The 20,520-nt window shown below is 41.2% G+C and overlaps 1 protein-coding gene across 1 annotated transcript in view; it reads left to right on the forward strand.

The window, feature by feature from the left end:
• CACNA2D3 (calcium voltage-gated channel auxiliary subunit alpha2delta 3) overlaps positions 1 to 18,524 on the forward strand; it is a 798,196-nt gene extending 779,672 nt beyond the window's left edge. Inside the window, exons 36-38 of the mRNA XM_084794478.1 lie at positions 14,833 to 14,947; positions 15,165 to 15,245; positions 18,109 to 18,524. Of these exons, the coding sequence (XP_084650604.1) occupies positions 14,833 to 14,947; positions 15,165 to 15,245; positions 18,109 to 18,201 (289 nt within the window). The 3' untranslated portion in view covers positions 18,202 to 18,524. The remainder of the gene's footprint in view (positions 1 to 14,832; positions 14,948 to 15,164; positions 15,246 to 18,108) is intronic.
• Positions 18,525 to 20,520: the final 1,996 nt, after the last annotated feature.

Below are 20,520 nucleotides of genomic sequence, written 5' to 3' on the forward strand. Positions count from 1 at the left end.
ATGTGCGTGTGTGTGTGTGTGTGTGTGTGTGTGTGTGTGTGTGTGTGTGTGTTTATTAGCATGCTATCTTGGACAGACCAGGCTTGTATTTCACATGTCCTTCTCAGTCATTATTCCCAAAGGTTTAAATATGTAGGGACTGTGTTCCTCGGGACTGAGCTTTGACATCCTTCTCACTCACTGAAACGTTCCTTATCCTGTCTACTGTGAAGCTAGTTCAGATCTCACCACGGTGAAAAGTATTTGTTGTAGAGCATCTTTTTTAGCCTTGTTTTCTATTGTTTGAAAATTTTCAGACATGCATATCACGTGCTCTTCCTTTTTCAACCCCACTGAGTCCGCACGGTGCTACCCATGTGCTCACAGAGGCAGGATCATCTAAGGGAGTATGGATAGCCTCTAAGAGGCCACATCCTTGAAGAAAACTGCGGCTCCCAGAGGCTACCAATTGCCAACGGCTCCTCAGGAAGGGGTGTGAATTTATAAGACCCTCCCCACATCCATTCTGGAGTTTGAGTTGGCTTGATCTTGCACAGGACTTAGGCATATTGTCCCAGCTGCTTCGAAAGATAACAACTTGCCTTAAAGCTCACTTCGCCCTTTCAATCATTTGGACAGGCATTTCCTCTCATATCTGGAGTCTGCATTCCATATCCTCTCCTTACATTTTTCCTTTTTATTTTTTTGAACAAATTGATTCCATGATTATGACCTTATGTGAATGGTTCATTTAATTCAAAGAAAGACTTGTCTTTAGGGTCTAATTTTTAGAACTCTTACTTGCTGATAATGGTTTATATATGTCCTATTGTTTTGGTGCTATACCACATTAAAGTTGGTTAAATAAATAGGTGTTTGTGTTTTAGAAGAAATCAGATGATAGCCCTATATTGCTTTGCATTCCTTCTCAACAAAATTCCTTTCACATATGCCAAATATTACTAGTGCCAGGGAGAGACAAATGGTCAGCTGTGGAGATATCAAAATCTCACAGAATTTTTAGGCCCAAGTTTTTCTTAATTCTTACCTTATAATTATACTAGGGAAATGGAGTTTTAGTGTCAGTTTTCAAAATGGCCTGTCCACTTTCCATTGGCAGCATATGGGGTGTACGTGCAATATTCTGTGGATGCCCTGTACTGTGGGTGTCCTGAGGTCTCGTGGGCTTTTAAGTCCTACCCACTTTCTGTAATAGGTTGTTATCCCTAGGTTTTGCACTATGAAGTGATGATTGTTGGATTTCATTTCTCGCCATATTGTCCATAACCCTGATGGGCTGAACTGAAGGCTCTTTTCCCACCTTTGAGTTCATAAGCAACTTGGCCAGAAATTTTTTCAACTTGTACAATATATAATTTTCTATTTGAAGGGTTTATCTTTTTTACTTCTTTTTGCATTATTTTTCTCTCGCCTAAAAAAGTTCTTTCTTGGATTATAGAAAAATTAACCTTTCCTAAAATTCTTAATACAGTCCTCATCTTTCCAGAGATATGTCTTCTGATTTTAATATTTGGTCACTTTTGATAAGTTTACCATGAATATTGTTGTTGTTGAAGACCAAATTCTTTGTGCTATTTGGATTAAAAAGGAATGAGCTCAAATTTTTGGAACCATGTACAAGAGTCAGTGGAGTGAGAGTGCCTTCAAAGTAAATGGAAGTCTGAATTCACCATGGTAGTGTTGACACCATATAGCTCTTGGAGTCCATTGCATTCTGCTTATAAACTGGTGTCCATGTGGTGCACATAGGCCCTGGGGTATACAACATCTGGCCACACCCACAAGTAACTGATAGGCAGGGCAGGCTATATGTGTTTGGAATCCTATGTAGCAGCAGTAAATGAATAACAGCCAGGCATCTGCCATGTCCCGTAGCTGCAAATGTCAATGCCCAGCCATACAGTAGTCTGTTGGCTGCACCCAGTAAGAATCTTTTCTGCTTTTTTTTTCCTAATAAGTTCTATAGTTTTGGCTGTCAGGGATGGTGATGGTGGTGGTAGTGTTGATTTAAAATCAAGATCTCCCCTGCAAAGAAGTACCTTCTGGTAGGTTTAAAATAGGGGTTTGACAGTCAAGAATCTAGGATTTTTCTCTAAGTTTGCCAACTAATGAGAGAATTATTTTCTGGGGACTTTACATTTTGAAGTATATGAGACCGCTGGAGTCTTGTAAATAGTGTGACAAAGCAAGAAGTCCCCACAGAGTCATGAGACATGAATGAGTGGGATGAAACCATATCTAAGACTAAGGTCAGCACAGTCTGTTATGCACAGAAGAATACTAAGCAAGTTCTTCCTCTTACACAGGCTCTACGTAGTGTAACAGTGTACTCAGGGTGGTGAGAAATGAACTTTAAAACTGAGCATCAGTAGAGCCATTGGAGGCAAGCAGCTTTTCGTTTCCTTGGGTTAGCGTAATGGGAAATGAATGGCACCCAGCTTTCCCAAAGTCCATGTGGACACATCATCACAAGGATATGATGCATGTGTGCAATACGACATACTTTAAAGGCAAGGTGCCTGACAGGCTGAGGGAATTTTGCCTATGATGTCTCTTCCAATAGAGGAAATCAATTGCTTTTACCTCCCACTTGTTAAATCTTTTGTTTCTCAGGAGCTCATTATGGGAAGAACCCAAATTCCAGTGTTTCAGACATTTTGATCTGTTCCTCGATCCGTGCATGTCATCACAAGGCATGGGTCAGCCCTGAGGTTAGGAGTAGTTCTTTTGAAAAATTGTGAGAGGCCACCGTACAAAGATCCCTAAAGAGAAACTAAAAAAAAAAAAAAAAAAGATCAAAATCAATCTAGTTCAATCTAGTTTTCTAATAGTTTTGAACCAAGACACCTTTTATTTTTTTCTACAGTAATACAAATCCTTACCAGGCAGACTTGTTGGTAAAATTAGTTTGGTTTTGTCAGAAAATTCTCTTTAAGTGTAGAAGACTGGGTGGTCCCCAAAATGGGAATATCTTTGGCTAAAGACCATTCAAAATTGACCAAGAAATCTGTTTTTTTTTCTATTCTGCCCTTAATATTAGAATATAATTAATAGCATATTATAACATGACCTGTCAGGTTTCTGAGGCTCTCATATAACTTCAGAACACATTAATAACACACTTAACTAAAAATAGATCTAATACATGTCTTTTGAACTCCAGAGTTACATGGAAATCCAAAAGTTCGCCTCATCCCAAAAAGGGGATTAAGTTTGGAATTGTTTAAGCATGTAAAAGTTTACAATATTTAGCTGAGCGGGATCATTTTGAAATAAACCCAAGGTGCTAAAATGCAAAATTCCTTTAAAAACCGGGTTTACTACAATATAGTTGATAGGCATGTGATGTACGCCATTGATCATCCTGACATCGTTACATATGCACGGAACTGAAGCCACAATAAGCACAGTAAGCTTGCCCGTCACGCAGAGTGTCCCCGTCCCTTGGATTATTTCCTTTATTCCCTACCCGGGGCCACCCACCCACCCACACGCCCATTGAAACCACCTCGCTGTGACTTGCCTCAGAGATCCATTTGTAATTTTGTAGAATTTGTTAATAGAATTAAGAGAAGCATGAAGTCCATACACCAATACCCATTTGTCTCGTCTCTATCACTCTGCATAATTACTTTGAGATTCATCTATGTCACGGTTTGCAATGAGGAATGTCCCATTGTGTAAATACTTCACAACTGAGTTCTTACACTTCTCTTTGGTTTATTTTTAGTAAGACATACTATTTGTACATCTTTGTGGGGGGGGTGTATTATGGTAATTCAGCACATGTATACAATATGTAATGATCAAATCAGGGCACAAGCATTTCCATCTCTTCGGCCATTAATCATGGTTGTGTGCTGGAAATGTAACACTCCTATCATTTTGAAGCGTGTAGATTGTTTCATCATACAGCTGTGAACACTTCTATCTATCTCTTCAGTCCGTTATGCATCCCTGTCTCTAGTGACCGCCATCCCATTCATTCTTCTACAAGACTGACTTATTGGTTTCCACAAATGGAGAACATGTGGTCTTATTCTTTGTGTGACTTATTTCACTAATTAATGCAGCCTCCAGTTCTATCAGTGTTGCTACAAATGGCGCGATTTCATTCCGTAGCTGACTGATGTTCTGTGGTGGTTTTCCCGTGTGTGTGTGTGTGTGTGTGTGTGTGTGTGTGTGTGTGTGTGTGTGTGGTGTGTATGTGTGTGTGTGTGCAGATATTTGCACCCATGTGTGCAGGCTAGAGATAGAAGTTGGATGCCTTCCACTATCACTGTTTCAGAAAGACTGGCTGTCCAAGGAGCCCCCGAGATGCTCTGTCCCCCTCCCCAGCAAGTACTGGGTGGGGAGTCACACTGTGGTGGTTTGTCTTTACGTGGTTGCTGGGATTGGGGCATTGTGCATAGCAAGTAGTTGACATGGCAAACCATCTCCTCAGTCCTTGACGTACCATTTTTAATATGTATTCTGTTTCCTTATCCATTCATATAAAGGGCGTACACTTTGATCCTACATCTTAACTATTGTGAACCAAACTGTAAGAGTATTTTTGATATAATGACTTCATCACTTGAGTATATATGCAGATTTGGAATTGTTGAGTATATGATGGTACTATTTTTAGATTTTTGAGAAATCTCTATATTGCTTTCTATGATGGACATAGAGATTCTCACCAACAATATGAGTTCCCTTTCCTTAGCATTCATTGGGCTGTCATGTTGTTGTTGTTGTTGTAATACCCATGCTAAATGGGGTGCAATGATACCCCACAGTGGTTTTTATCTGCTTTTCTTTTTCTCTGCTAGAGATCAATTCCAGCACTACATGCATGCCTGTTTAGCAGTCTGCTACTGAGGCACATCCCAGTGTACTGTGATTCAGGTTTGCATTTTACAAACCAACGAGACTGGGTATGTTTTCATGCACTTGCTGGCCACTTGTATGACTTCTTCTGAGAAATGTCATCTATTTAGTCCTTTTGCTTCCTTATTGTTGGATTTTATTTTATTATGCTAACCATGTGTATTTGTGCCAAGGGAGCTTATGCACATGACTGAAAGTGCCCTCGGAGGCCAGAAGAGGGTGTCAGATACCAGGGCACTGGAGTTAGTGATGGTTGTAAACCATTGTGTTGGTGCTGAAAACTAAATCTGAGTCCTTTGCAAGAGCAGTCAGTGCTTCTCACTGATGAACGGTCTCTTTAGTTTTTGTTTACTATCATTTGAAAAATTAGATATTATGCTTCTAAATTTTTATATATGAGGGGTTCTTTGTTTTTTCCTCTGGGTATTTTTTTTAAATATTCTTATATTTTGAGAATTGCATCCATGTATACAATGTATTCTGATTATATCCAGCCTTCATTTCTTCTCCAACTTGCCCCAGACTCTACCGCAACACCCCCATCCAACTTCATGCCCTCTTTTTATTTATTTTTTTAATTCTACTATATCCCATTAGTGCTCTTTGTGTGCATGTAGCTACATGGGTATGGGCGGGGTCATCCTCTGAAACATGGAAAACCTACCAGTGGCAACACCGTAAAGAAAACTGACTCCTTTCCATGTCTCAGCCACAGTAGTCCTCATTTGGGAGTAGGACCTCATGAGCCCCTCCCCCATCCATGATGAACTGTTGTGTGGATTGATCTTGTGCTGATGGCCACAGTGCTGTGAGTTCATGAGCAGAACCACCATGTCACGTCCTAGGGCAGCACTCTTCCACATCTTCCAGTATTTACTCTCTTTCTGCTCTGAAGTCTTGGGCATTGATACCTGTGTCTTCTTAGAGCTCTGCGTTCAGTCACTAATCTTCAGAATTTGACAAGTACGTCGTCTCCCTGCTCATGACAAAAAAAAAAAAAAAAAAAAAAAAAAAAAGGAATCTTTGCTACCAGGGTTGAAAGCAACTCATATGTTTGGGAAAAACCAAACATTTTGAAGGTGATTTCACAAACATGATCATTTAGCCAAGTAGTAACAGCAGATTCCTCTCTAGGGCCTCCCTATCCACAGGCATTTGGCCAGGTTTATAGCCCAGGTATAAATCGCCTACTGCTGAGCAGTCCTCAAATCCAATCAAAGGATTTCATAATACGCATGCCACTCCTGTACCAGCAGGCCCGCTAACGACAATTCGGCTCGTTCTATTTTGTGTGTGTATAGGGAGGTTATAGGCTTCCATTTGTTTATGTTCCCTGTAATTTCTTTCAACAATATTTTATAATTTTTATTATGGAGATCTTTTACTGCTCTGCTTAAATTTATCATTAAATAGTTTGAGTCTCTTTCCAGTTATTTTGAACCTAATTGCTTTCTTAATTTCTTCTTCAGCAAAGTCACAACTTTATGTAAAACTACTACTATTTTCTCTGCATTCATTTTGTTGTATCTTGCAATTTAAATGATGCATTTATTAGTGTTCACAGCTGTCCATGGAGTGTCTAGTGTTTCCATGTGTAGAATCATTTCATCTGCAGCATGGATACTTTCTTTAATGTCTTCCTTTCTTCCTTTACAATGTTTGCTCTTTATGTTTGTCTCTTGCCCTGCCTCTCTGGTTAACACTTCCAGTACTCTACCAAATAACAGTGGTAAGAGAGGACATACTGTGATGTCTCACATCTTACAGGAAACAGGGTCAGTTTTTCCCCATTTAGTATGGGGGCGTACAGGAGGGACAGACACACAGAGGAATTTTCATAAAAAATCTTAGTATCTTGAGGTATGTTCTTATTATGTCTAATTCTGTGTCTTTATTCTAATGTAATGTTGCATTTACTGATTTTTATGTATCTGCTATAATGCTATGGTTATTTTGCTTGATGGTTTATACCACATTTATTAATTTGCATATATTCAACCACCCTTAAATTCCTAAGATGATTTTCTGAGCCATGGTATTCCATGGTATTTGATGTTCTAGGGAATTTGGTTTGCTGGTATTTTATTGAGAAATTTAACATTTCTTTTCCTCACTGATACCAGTATATGTTTCCTTGTGGGGATCCCCGGGGAGTGCAGGGGAAGGGGATGAGTGGCAACAGAGCCCACCCAGAATTCCAGGAATCAGATTCCAAGTGCACATCTAACTTTATTGTTCCGGGTAAAAGCTTTTAAACAATTGAAGGGTCGGACGTGGTGGCACACACTTTTAATCCCAGCACTTGGGAGGCAGAGGCAGGCAGATTGCTGTGAGTTCGAGGCCAGCCTGGTCTACAAAGTGAGTCTAGGATAGCCAAGGCTACACAGAGAAATCCTGTCTTGAAAAACCAAAAACCAACCAACCAACCAACCAAACAAACAAACAAACAAATGATTGAAGGGCCAATCAAATCATCCCATGCTAGGCTCAAGCACCAGTAGCAATCAATTAGGCTGGTGTAGCTATTAGGAAATGTTTGGGTGGGGGAGTCACCTTAAGAGACTTCCATAAAGAAGGGGGAAGCAGTCACTGTCCTAGCCTCGGATCCATTAGGAGACTTCACTAGTGAGCTAGGAGTCCCTAGTGGATCAACACTGTGTGCAGTGGATCAGGACCATTCGAGGAGTCTTAGGAGCCTCTGAAGCTTCACTCACCATTCTCTGTGGGCCTCTAAAAGGCTCACCTTGGCACTCCTACATTTTGTATATTTTTTCTTGTTTGCTTATCAGGGAAGAGTGACCTAATAAAGATTGTGACAGAATTCCTTCCATGTCAACTTTTGGAATATATTAAGAACTGAAATTAGCCCTTCTTTAGGTATTTCTGCTTTTGAGATCATCAGCATAGCCACCTTTTCCAATACAGAAAACTTTTAATCTGATTGCTCACTATTAGTCTGTCTTGTTGGTTCAGCTTTGGTAGGTGCTATGTGCTCCCAGGCATGCATTTCTGCTGGGCACTCTAAATTCAAATATACAGTCACGGCAGGTATATGTCACAATGTCTCTGTTTAATCTCTGCTTATTTGGGTTTTCATGTTATTAATTCATCTAATTGTCAGCTTGTCTTCACCAAAACCAGCTGTTTTCATTTATTTTAATTTTTAAGATACTGGTTTATTTGGTACACTAATCTTCAACTTATTTCTGCCTTAATTCCTTTTGGGTATGCATTTATTGGTGAGCTTTCCTCTCAGGACTGCTGCCTCTGCTATATTCCACAGATGTAGCGTGTTACACCATCATTTGTTTTTATAGTTTCCCCATTTTGTTTCCTGACTCACCTACTGGCCATTCAGGAACATATTTGATTTTGATATGTTTATATTCTTTCCATTCTTCTTTGTGATTTTATCCCATTTTAGACAGAGAAAATACATGATATGTTGTCATTTTTGAGAAGTATATTGAAGCTTTGTGTGTGACCTAACAAAATCTGTCCTGGAGACTTACATATAAGCAAGAGGAATGTGCATGGCTGTACTGTCTGATGAGTAATTCTGTGTCTTCTTTCTTGGCTTAGAGTATGACTCAATTCAAATATTTCTTTTTGATTTTCAGCCATTGGGGAAAGTGTAGTATCAAAGCCACCCGATTTAGTAAGGTCTCTCTTTCCATTAACACGTAGTTTTTGCCTTATTATTTGATCAGCAGAGTTTTGGGTATGTGAATATTTGAAATTGATAAATTTTCCTCTAGAATTGACACTTTTATTTCAAAAATTTTCATTGTTTGAAGTCTGCTGTAGTTTGTACATATAGCCACCTCTGATCACTTTTGGTTCCCATCTGTGCAATATCTTTTTAAGCTATGCATATGTTTGCCAATGACGGTTGTTGTTGTTGTTGGCGTTGTTTTTTGTTTTTGTAGGCAGCACACACCTTGATCTTTCTTAAGACAATTGGCCAGTCTATGAGGACTGTTGTTGATTGTGATGAATTGATTCTCTTGCATTTCATTGAGTTTATTTAGAACCATAATTCTATCAGTAATTTTCAAGGTTTTCTTCAAATTGAGATCCTTTGCTGGGTAAATGTTGTCCTCCTTTGAAGGTGTCATGGTTGTGCATTTATGTTGATGTTTGTACAAAGTTTGTAACATTGGTTTTCTTACTGCTGTTATCAAATAGCTTTTAGGGGTTATAGATGCTTTGGGTGTGGTTAAGGGAAAGAGGCGAAGGAAGCTGTGTCATTCCTTCAGCTTCAGTTGATGTCATCATTATCTGTCTCCATGATCTAGCCTTACTTGCAGCAATTCATGGACTTAGCTGCTTGACTTTGTATTGGACAAGGGCCCATGGCAGTAGCTACCACTTCTCATTGGTGTGAGATCTAGAGAGGTTTGTTCTGTGGCTTTCAGAAAAAGAGATGTCAGTATCTCAGTACCAATTGTCAAAGTCTGAGACCTCTTCCAAGATTCTGAAGAAAAAGATAAGCGATGATTGGGTCTGTGCTACCTACAACCAACTTTCCAGATCTTCAGAAGGAGATGGGATGAGCTCATGCCATGCTAGAGTCTGTAGTGCCTGTAGTGGTAGACCATGGTTATATAGTATGAGAGGGACCCTGCCTAAGGCTCCATTGGCAGATGCTGGAGTCTATAACACCATTACCTGCTTTAACAAAGGTGCAGAAACAAGTTAGTACTCTGTGTAGGTAAGCACAAGTGGATACCTTCCCTAGTTTCTGTAGGGAACATCAGGAGAGGCTTTGGGTTCATAGCTATTCATCTGAAAGCTCAGTATGCTGAATGGCAGGCAGACTTCCACCCATTGAAGTACACAGTGACCCAAGGCTTCTGAAAGGATGAGCTGAGCTACCACCCCCTAAGCTATGATGGCATCTGTGGCTATGGCTATGGGCAGATCCTTCTTTGCAGCAAAGCAGTTTCTCCTCCACTCACCTTAGAGATTTCAAGTTTGTATGTGCCATGGAATTCCCCTGCAGCCAGGACTCTGCTACACTGCTGTAATTGGCTTTTTTCCTTTTGCCAATGGGGCTGCAGTGTGAGTTGCCATGTTCTTTGCATTGTTTTTCCAATTCTCTATGAGCTTTACAATCTCATCTCTTCTTTGCTAACATATAAACATTCTCTCTTTTGCTGCACTATGGTCGATATCCCCCAAGGCACCTCTATGCGGCCATTTTGTTCAGTGAGAAAAGCAATATAGGGAACACGAGAGTACACATCCACCATCTCCTATTGAAAGCAGAGCAGTGCTCTAGGGACCTGTCAGTGAACACCAATAAAATCATTCGATGTGCACCACTGTGCCTTGGATATCAGTCCAGTCCTTAGAAAATCCTATGAATAAAAGCACCCACAAGTACCATGACTTTGCAAGCACTTTTTTACCCTTTCAGCCATGTCACAGACCCCACATCCTTCCTTGTCTATATACTATGCCCCTCTTTCGAGCTTTGGAAATAGGCATTTTAAAGACTAAAGCTATACAATTGGTTTTGCTAATGTTCTGCTACTCCTTTATAAAATATGTCTCATTGTCCTCTCAAAGTCATTTATTTTCTTTCCTACTTGTAGTTTGAATTCTCATAATGCAATTTTCAGATATGGAGACATAGAAAATAAAAGGTTGTAACAATTGTTAAGATAATATAAAACCAAAGTGCTAGGGTATACAGACTATGAAGTTTATTTAGTTGATGTTTTCTTAGAAATTAACTCTTATGACTATTACCCAATTTATTATACCATAAACTTAAGATTGTACATTTTACTTTAAAAAAAGATTTTGAAGATATAGATTTCTGCATATATTTTGTCCACAGCTACCAAACTGATAAATTCCTAATAGTTGCCCAGATTGCCCATCTATGCAGTAGTTGGCTGTTAGGCGCTCTGTAAAGGGGTGCCCGTGGGTATCTTTTTTGATCAAAGATGCATCTGCTTTTGACTACACCAGCAATATTAACCCCCTATATTTAATTAATGTCGTCTAACTCATGAAAACTCACCTGAATATCTAGGGTTATATTATCTAATTTTCAGACAACCTAGTACTATGTGTCCTCATAGATGCAACATCTCCCAGTTACTTAAAACATTTAATTATTGATCTGCCTACTTGTACCTCCAAAGGTATGATTCCCAGCAAAACAAGATTTTGCTTACATCGCAAACACAGTTAATGAGCTTTAAGGCCTAAATGCCAAGCTTCTTATGTAGATACAATTTAAAATATTTTCCATGCTTATAAACCATTCAGTAGACAGGGAGTTATATTTCAAAGGGACATTTCATTTACAAAGCTGTAAATGGACTCCAGTGCCTCTTTCTTAACATGTGGCGAATTAGACATCCTTTTAAAGACACTGAATTAGTCCCACCTAATTATATTGCAAACCTTCTATTGTTGTTGTTTGCAAGTATTTTTCATTTGTGAATATTATAGACACTGAGGGTCTCAGGTGAAGCACATCACACATACGATATTCTGTTTTGGTTTCATTTACTTGTTCTTTTTAAGCCTTTCCCACACATAACTCCTTCTTTCTCAGGAGATCCCAGCCCCTTACTCTTACTCACATTTTAGCAAGGGCTGGCTGAAGCAATCTGCTATAATGAAATCATCTTGTAAGCAAAAGTTAGGAGAGAAAAAGGAAAGCCAGAGCTGAAAAGTGTTTCTGTGATGACTGCATGGTTTTCTAGTTTAAAAAATTTCCCCAAGGTTCACGAGAAATCTTTTAATAAGGTCTGCTGATCGAACAAGATGTGAGACTGAGTGAGTGTATGAGGCTGGAAAGCCCCAGTGGACTGACTAAAATTGGGCACTGTGCAGATGTCCTAAAACATGTCATCAACACACACACACACACACACACACACACACACACACACACACACACACACACACGGGCATGCTAATGAGGCATGCATGGAAAGGCCCAAATTTGCAAATGAGCCCCAATGCCTTGGTATAGTAAGAACATTGATCTATACTTTACACTGGCCCACTCCTCGCTTGGAAGTGCACCCCTTTTCTTTTTAAACTAGATTCTCTTGCTTTGCTTGCTATTATCTACATGCCTGTCTGGTTCTCTTTCCTATGATGACAGAAGAACCTGGAACCACTTCTGGGGTACTCACCAGGCCGTAATATCAGTACTACAAGGAGAACCATCTTTTTTATTTACATAGATGTGTAGATGAAAGTTACCCAGGTTTAAGGATGCAATCCGATAGGATGTATGTGAGGAAAGGAACCAACATTTCCCCATGAGTCAAAAGCATATACCTATTTTAAGGACGCTATAGATAGAACCAGATCTCAGGACACACACACACACACACACACACACACACACACACACACACACACACACACACACGCACAGCCAGCCAGATATTTCCTCTCCAGTTCTTTCCCTACCAAAGCCTTCTAGTTTGGTAAGCAAAGAATCCAATTTGGCATTATCAAATTACTCCCCAATATTGTAAACATGATACCAATCATCCTTGATTCCCTCATTTTTTGAATACTTGTATGTTATGTTAAGGTGTCATCAGCATTAGACCTAAGCCATTTGGAGCACCAAATTGTCATTACTTCCCAACCATTCCTCCTTCAGTGAATTCCTATTCCCACAAGGCTCCCCTCTCTCAAAAACTGCCAGCCTTCTGTGCCAGCAAAAGGGCCAGGAGTCTTGAGCACTGTATGCTCTGCTGTGGGAGCAACTTCCCTTCCTCTGATTTCTCAATGAAATCAGTCCCCCGCGCCCCCCCCCCAGTGTAGCTTGGGTTTATCAGCGTTTCTTCTGACCCAGGAATTAAGTTGTTTGGGAAACTTGACACCATTGTGCATCCTGAGGAACATTCCTTGCCTATGCACAACATCCATTTACTTTTGTAAGAGTACCTTTCTAGGCCAGAAGGACCAAGCAGCCCTTATCCTGGCATCTTTAGAGTTGGATACTCATTGTAATTCTATATTACAAAGGGGACCTTTTAAAGATTGGGAGGAGGACAGACAAAACTACAAATGCAGATGGAGGAGCCATATTCAAAGCAACAACAAACAAAACAAAACAAAAGAAGTTCCAACAAATATTTTTATCAATAGACACCCAAACAAAATAATAAACCAAGAATAGGACTTCAAAAGCAAGATGTTGGCCTCAGAAAGACTCACCTCTATCCACTTGAGGAGTCATCTTATGCTGAAGTTTGGGACGTCAACAGTTCATACTTATGCATGGCAGCAATCCAAGTGACTGGCAAAAGTAGACATTTTCTCAGGGGGCGTCTATCTTAGGCATCAGAATTGTTGATATAAAATAATGTGCCTGCTTTAATAAAAAAAATAAGGAGATAATTTATTCTAAGCCAAATATAAATGACCAATACCCCAAAACACAGAGTCAAATCAGCATGGAGGAAGTTACATAAATTCTTGAGGTCACCTAACTAAACAAAATAATAACTAAGCACATCTCCCGAAACCTTGTGGGGCCATTAGGGAGGTGGGCTGTTTAACAAAGCAAGGTTTCTGATGTGATCTTAGCATTCTTAGTGTGGGTGTTGGTGGAGGTAGAGGCTCTTCTGAGCGTAGTCCCAGGGAGTGTCTCTAATAAAGAGTGTTAAGAGTGGGGCAAAGCTAAGGAGAATGGCTGCTGAAGGTACTAAGATGGGCCATGATGAGTTTGGCTCTCACCCTACCTCACCCCAAATCTTTGAAAACCCTCAGTGCTGTAGTCATCCAAGAGCAAGTAGTCAGCCAGATGTTTAACATCCACACAGCCTCTGCAGATGACTGCAGTACGGTGATGGTGACACCATCAAGCCCACCACACCTGGACTGATGGATACCAAAGGTTGGAGTTGCTATACAGTCTTAGTTCTGCAACTAACATGGATTCCAGAACCTCCTCAATGTCCAGCATCCGCTTCCCTGAAAACATCCTCCCCTCTTCTGGGCAGATAGAGAACAGAGCGGTACAGAAATGGGGATAGGGAATGCGCTATCTCTTTTCTCACCAGCACACAAGCAGATTCTGGGGAAAAGAAGAGAAAAGTGACCCCCCTGAAGAAAGTCAAATGCAGAATGAGATAATGCTCTGGACTTTTTCTTACTAAACTAGAAGCCTTTGGCAGAGGAGACGGGAAAGACGCTGCTTGAGTTTCACTGTGAGGATCCTGAGAGCTAGGGAATGGAACTAGATATTAAGGGGGCACATTCTGAAAACTGAAGTGACTTAGTCACCGTTGACTGATCTCTCTGTACGGAACCCCAGTCTCTCCAAGAAGAAAGGTGCTAACTTCAAGTGAATACAGCTGCTGCTTTCTCATTCCAGCTTAGTGTTTTTAATGAGAGCACCTCATGGAGGGAGGCAGCCTCCTGGAAAGGTTATCTATCGCTCAACCTGCTCCCACAAAATGTTATGGCCGTTCCCACCCAGGGGAGGAGTGCCCCTACATATCCTTCCATTTGAGAGATGCTGCAGTGGTTAGCTTTAAGTGTCAAGTGAGCACAATCTAGACTCATCAGGAAGGGAGTCTCAATGCACTATTGTCTAGATCAAATTGGCCTATGGGCATGACTTCATCTTGTGTATTGTAACCAAGGTGGAAAAACCCACCCACTGTGGTACGCATTATTCCCTAGGCCAAGGATCCTAAACTGTACAATAGTAGAGAAAATGATCCGAACATAGGAATGCCTGAATTCACTGTTCCTAATCATGCATGCGCTGTGACCACCTGTCCCCAGATGCTGAGTTGTGACGTCCTTGCAATGATCAACTATAACCTGAAATTGTGAAATGAACACTTTCTTCCTCAGTTCCATTATCAAGGTTTTTTTTTTTTTAATCAAAGCAACAGGAATGAAATGAAGACAGAGGGTAAGTGCCTCTCACTGTCTCCTTATCTCTTGTCCCCACAGGTCCTTTGTCATCCAGCAGATCCCAAGCAGTAATCTATTCATGGTGGTGGTGGACAGCAGCTGCCCCTGTGAGTCCGTGGTCCCTATCACCATGGCGCCCATAGAAATCAGGTATATCCTTTTGTGTGTGGGTCCAGCCACTCTGGCTGCAACGGGCAAAGGGGAAGCTGCCGTAAGGAAAGCTGAGGGAAGCGTGCCAAAGAGGGAAAGGATCTATACTTTACCTGTGGGCAGAGAGAGGTGCTTACGCTAACTTAGTGCCCAGTTTTGACCCCTGAAAGTCAGAGGGAGAAAAGCAGTGGTCGGAAACACGCCTTAACTACGGTCAACATAACGAATCCCTTAAGTGCGAGCGTTTAAAGGCCCAGAAGATCAGACGACGTCCGGAGTCCTGCCACGGCTTCCATCCTGAGGCAAGTCTGAAAAGCCCTTGTGGTGTTCTCTCCCCCATCAGATTCACAGCGAGCCCCTCACAGGGACCAAGGTCCACCAGCTAGAAACTTGACTTGAGAGAAAAATAATTCCAGTCAGGAAACCAAGAAAGGGACAGAAGACAGCTAATAGCTCAGGATATTCAGCCTGTCTGTGCCTTATTTTATCTCCGATTAGTCATCTTTTCCTGGTATCCATATATAAATATTTTAAATCTTTTTCTGTCTTTCTTATTTTAGCTGTGTTAGGATTTTTATCCCGCACATGGCAACTCTGACCATCACGGTTCATTTACCTCAAGTGGAAGATAAAGTGAATTCCCACTGCTTACTTCAGACAGTTTTTTTGTTTGCAGGAACTTCACTTCAAGAAAAATGGTGACTTCCTATCAGATAGTCGCCACCGATGGAGGTGGCCGCTAAGTGGCAGTCAGGGTTGCCCAGCCCTTTGACCCTTCAGAGTGATATTGTCTTCTACAAACCTGTTGGCCTGGGTTCACTACTCTCCCGGGGCGGGGGTTGTGGGGGTGGTGGTTAGGCAGCAGCGTAGACACATGTGCATCTTAACCTCTTAGCTGTCACACCTTTGGTGCTGAGTGATGAATTAAGGCCACTCCTGACAAAGATGAGTTTACACACATTCTGCAGTGCTATAGGTGATGCCATTTGAAACCAAGGAAAACAGGTTCATAAATGAAGCCCACTTCTACCCTTACCAGGTGCAAAGCTTGCCCAGATACACAACTGTAGAGAGGTTGAATGGCCACTGCTAAAAAGAGAGTCACTTCTGCCTTCTTCTTGTCTGTGGGCCTTCAAATTCTGCACAATTTGAATTGCTGTAGGCTATCCAGTTTAAAGGGTGTTAAAAGCAAGTATACTACATATAATAAGTACTGTCAATATCTTGATTATGATAAATTAGAATTTTTTAAGAATTTTTGCTTCTATAGTTAAATGGGGAAATCAATAGCAATATGTTTTATATATGTATATATGTATGTATCATATATATGCTGAATTTTTTTAATACTTCAATAAACCTAAGCCAAATGTCACTATGAAAATATTGGCTGGGCATGGTGGCGCATGCCTGTAATCCTAGCATCTGGGAGGCAGAGGCAGGTGGATCTCTGTGAGTTTGAGGCCAGCCTGGTCCACAAAGTGAGTCTAGGATAGCCAAGGCTACACAGAGAAACCCTGTCTTGAAGAAGCAATATATCTATATATTGAGGCAGCAAGCGAGCAAGTTCAAGTCCAGACTTAGGTACAAAGTAAGACCCTGTGTCAAAATAAACATCTGTCAGGAATCGCATACTTATACAACTGAGTAATTAAAGGGCAAGTTACTAGAGGTAGCAAGCTAATTTTCTTTGATAATTATATATAAGATAAACATATAAAAATCTGTAATTTCAGCCAGGTGTGTTGGTGCACACCTTTAATCCTAGCACTCGGGAGGCAGAAGCAGGTGGATCGCTGTTAGTTTGAGGCCATCCTGGCCTACAAAGCCAGTCTAGGACAGTCAAGGCTACCCAGGGAAACCCTGTCTCAAAAAACAAAACAAAACAAAATCTATAATTTCTCTTTTTCTAGAATACTTATAAGGAGATGACCAATACAGAAAAGAATATATGGATTAGGGTTAGGACTAGGAATTAGAGAGATGCTTTATTGTCTAAGACTAGAAACTATGGAACAAAACAGACCCATTTAATTATTTAAATGGTTTGACCTGCAAAGGAAAAAGATAAACAATGCTAGTAGCAACTTTAAAGAAGTTCAAATGGCTTTTATTAGTTAAAAGCACAAAGTTATTAAAGTAACACAAGGTAAAGAAAGAGGCACCTAACTCTACCTCAGAGGCAAAAACAGTCTCAAGCTTTGCAGCCTCCCCCTGGCTACCTCCCCATCCCAGAGGCACAGGCAAATCCCACTGGACGGTACAGACTCACGGTTTGCAGCTGTTGGCAAAGAGCAGATGAGAAAATGAGTGCCCATTAATGAGAAAACAGCCAAATAGATTAGGAAAATGATGGCGCGGGCTACATGTCTAGATGCATTTAAGAGACAGGAACACATAAAAGGATTTTTCCAAAACAGGGCTTTCTCTCCCCCAAATAAAGACGGCCAGAGGAGAAGTTTCTGAGCTGTCTGTGCCCCTTGGCTCCAGGGCTCCATCCCCCCTCTGACTAGAAACTATTGTGCTTTTGTAGGATTATAGCAAACTCCCGCACCAACAGCCCTTTGCCTCGTGGATGCTCTACATCAGTGGTTCTCAACCTGTGCGCTGTTTGGCAAACTCTGTCTCCAAAAAATATTTACGTGACGTTTCACAATCATAGTAAAATTACAGTTATGAAGTAACAGTGAAATAATGTTATGATTAGGGTTGCCACAACACGAAGAACTGTATTAAAGGGTCACGGTGCTGGGAAGGTTGAAAACCGCTGCTCTACATCATTTTCAAAGAGGGCCTCAGAGATGCAGCTCAGCAGTCGCAAGTGCATACTGCTCTTGCGAAGGCCCCTGCTTTGATCCCCTGCTTTGATCCCCAGCACCCACTTCAAGTGGCTCACAGTTGCTCTTAATGCCGCCTGATCTGATGCCCTTTCCTGACTTACAGTCACACCACTGACACCCACATAATTAAAATAATTCAAAGAGTACTTTAGATATCTTGTGCATCAACAACTGCAGGTCGATATTTGGCCCTCTAACTTGGAGGGATTCATACAAGCCCCTATCTGTCCATCCATCAGAAGACGCTAGAATTCTCATCACGATAAGAAACTTAGGGTCTCCTGGAACCCGTTCCTGCTCTAACCAGCCTCTGCTTTCCCCACAGGAGAATGCGAGGGAGTGTGGGGGTGCATCGAGTGTCCAGGCCCAGGCGGCCCTGTTGCTGCTCCCCCTGCTTTGGAGCCTCTTCTCAAGGTGACACTGACTACTGGGATGTTCTTTTGGCATGCTCTAAGTCATGGATAAACTGTGAACCTAAATATGGTGCGACATAGGAGACATAAGCATAGCCCAGGCATCAGCATCTCATGATTTTAAACTGTGCGTGATAGACACTCTTACTGATACATTGAGAAAAAGTTATCTTTTTACTTTGCCAGTCATGCAAATGTGAGTTTGCCACATGATCACCCTTCATCAGAAATGGGGCTGTATGGGGTAGGCAGTGTCCCTTCTGCTTGAAAACCATGGAAACCAATTTAAAACTGTGTACTTTTTAAATAAAGTATATTAAAATCATAATCACATTGTTTGGAATTTATCATTGTATGGGCTGAGAACACAGCCTAAAAGGGGGCGAAAAACAGGCATGGTTCGAGAAAGTCACTTATTCCAGAAACCAGTAAGAATGGCATGGCCAGAGAATGCACCCCCAAAGCAGACTCTAAACAAATAGTTAACCATTTAGATGTCCCATTCAAATCCTAAAAACATTTACAACAGTAAATCAAGCTGTCATCTACATTGGGGAGATTCCATTACACAGAACCCCGGATTTGTTGAATTAGACTTCAACAGGAATCATACTTTGGAGGAGAGCACAAGTTCTCTTAACAGTGGTGCGCTGAACTATTTAAGGGTGGAAATAAAGAAGCCATAAATCTCAGGAAATCCTTCTGAAAAGGCTTGGAGGAAATGAAGAATGACCATGAGAGACTCTGAAGTGCATTTCTTTAGGACTTGGCTTCTGGTTTTGCCCATAAATAAGAGGTGAAACCAGATCTTAGATATTACAGGACATGAAACTACCCAGACCCGTAACCATTCCTGAAATGCTGGCTCCCAAACCGAAGAAAGCATATTCGCTGGGTCATAGTAACCAAATAAGGTGGAATAATTTCCTTGCCTAGGTAAAAAAAAAAAAAAAAAGTGCCCTGTTCTACAGGACTACAGGAAGGCTATCTCAAAGTCATCTGGAGGCCATTTAAGCTTTCAGAACAACGACAAGAGAACAGTGTTGCCACTCTCACCTCTTTCTAAAATAGTCCCATAGTGGATGGGAATAAGGACACTCGACTGATAATGCTCCTTAAAGTGATTGTGCCCCCAGCCCTGGTCTCAATCTAACAGTAATTTCACCAGCCAGGTGTGGTGGCACATGCTTTTAATCCCAGCACTCAGACAGGAGCAGGCAGATCACTGTAAACTTTGAGGCCAGCCTGGTCTACAAAGCGAGTTCGGGACAGCTGAGGCTACACAGGGAATCCCTGTCTCAAAAAACAAAAACAAAACAAAACAAAAAGGTAGCTGCCACCATGGGGGTCATAGAAAGGTGGCCATCCACACTGTTCACTTGTATGCTCTAGGAAATGAATAAATGCACTTGTCACATATAACAAATAACACATTATAATTAATACTAGGCAATGATAATGTAACTTTTAAACAAAACCAGTATCCCATGACCCACAATACTCCATGATAGTTCCAAGGAACTGGCAAGCCAGAAGCCAACTATGTCACAGCACACAGTTTACTGCTGATAATGCAGGATGCATGTTTATAAGTACACTCTTGATATAGCTCTTAATAGCAGAGCGGGATCATTTTTTGCTGTGACTTAAAAGACAATGGAGTTGGGTCACACTATGCCTTGTGGCATTGTGGCTTATCACAGTCCTGTGAATGGCCCAGGAGGCCCCTCATGCTGTCTACTCCAAAGCTTGCTTCGCCAAGCAAATGGGCATTCCTTTTACCAACTTTGCCAGTAAGTAACTTTCTCCAGTCTACCATGTCCCAAAGACAATTCTCAATCCACTCTTAGCAAATGTGTTCCTTCTACAGATTCTACCATGCCTACTAATGCTGTGCCCTTAGCCCATAATTCTGCGGGCTTCAGAACCTTTGCCCTCCGAACCACCAGATCTGACTGTCCCTTAACTCAAGCCTGGGTAGCAGCTGTGATTCCTGCTGAGTCCCTTGTCACAGGCCTGATTCATACGGCATCCTTATGTACTTAACATCACAACCCAGTCTACACTTCATTCTCCATGCACTCAGCTAAAGCAATGTTTCTAAACCAACCCCCAGTCACATAGCCTTATCCTACGTGACCACAGCAGCATACCAATATCTTTTTACGCCTCCATAGCCACTGAAGCACTCTTAGAATCACTTGGTATCGTTCAAGGGTCTAGACTATTGAGGGACAAAACTTAGGCATCTAAAAGATTTAGAAGGCTAGGGGGTGCTACTAGAAGCCCATATTAGAGAACTGCTACTGATCCATGGCCCTGCA

This window comes from Acomys minous (genome assembly GCF_964271855.1).
Source record: "Acomys minous genome assembly, chromosome: 9".
Taxonomy (NCBI): domain Eukaryota; kingdom Metazoa; phylum Chordata; class Mammalia; order Rodentia; family Muridae; genus Acomys; species Acomys minous.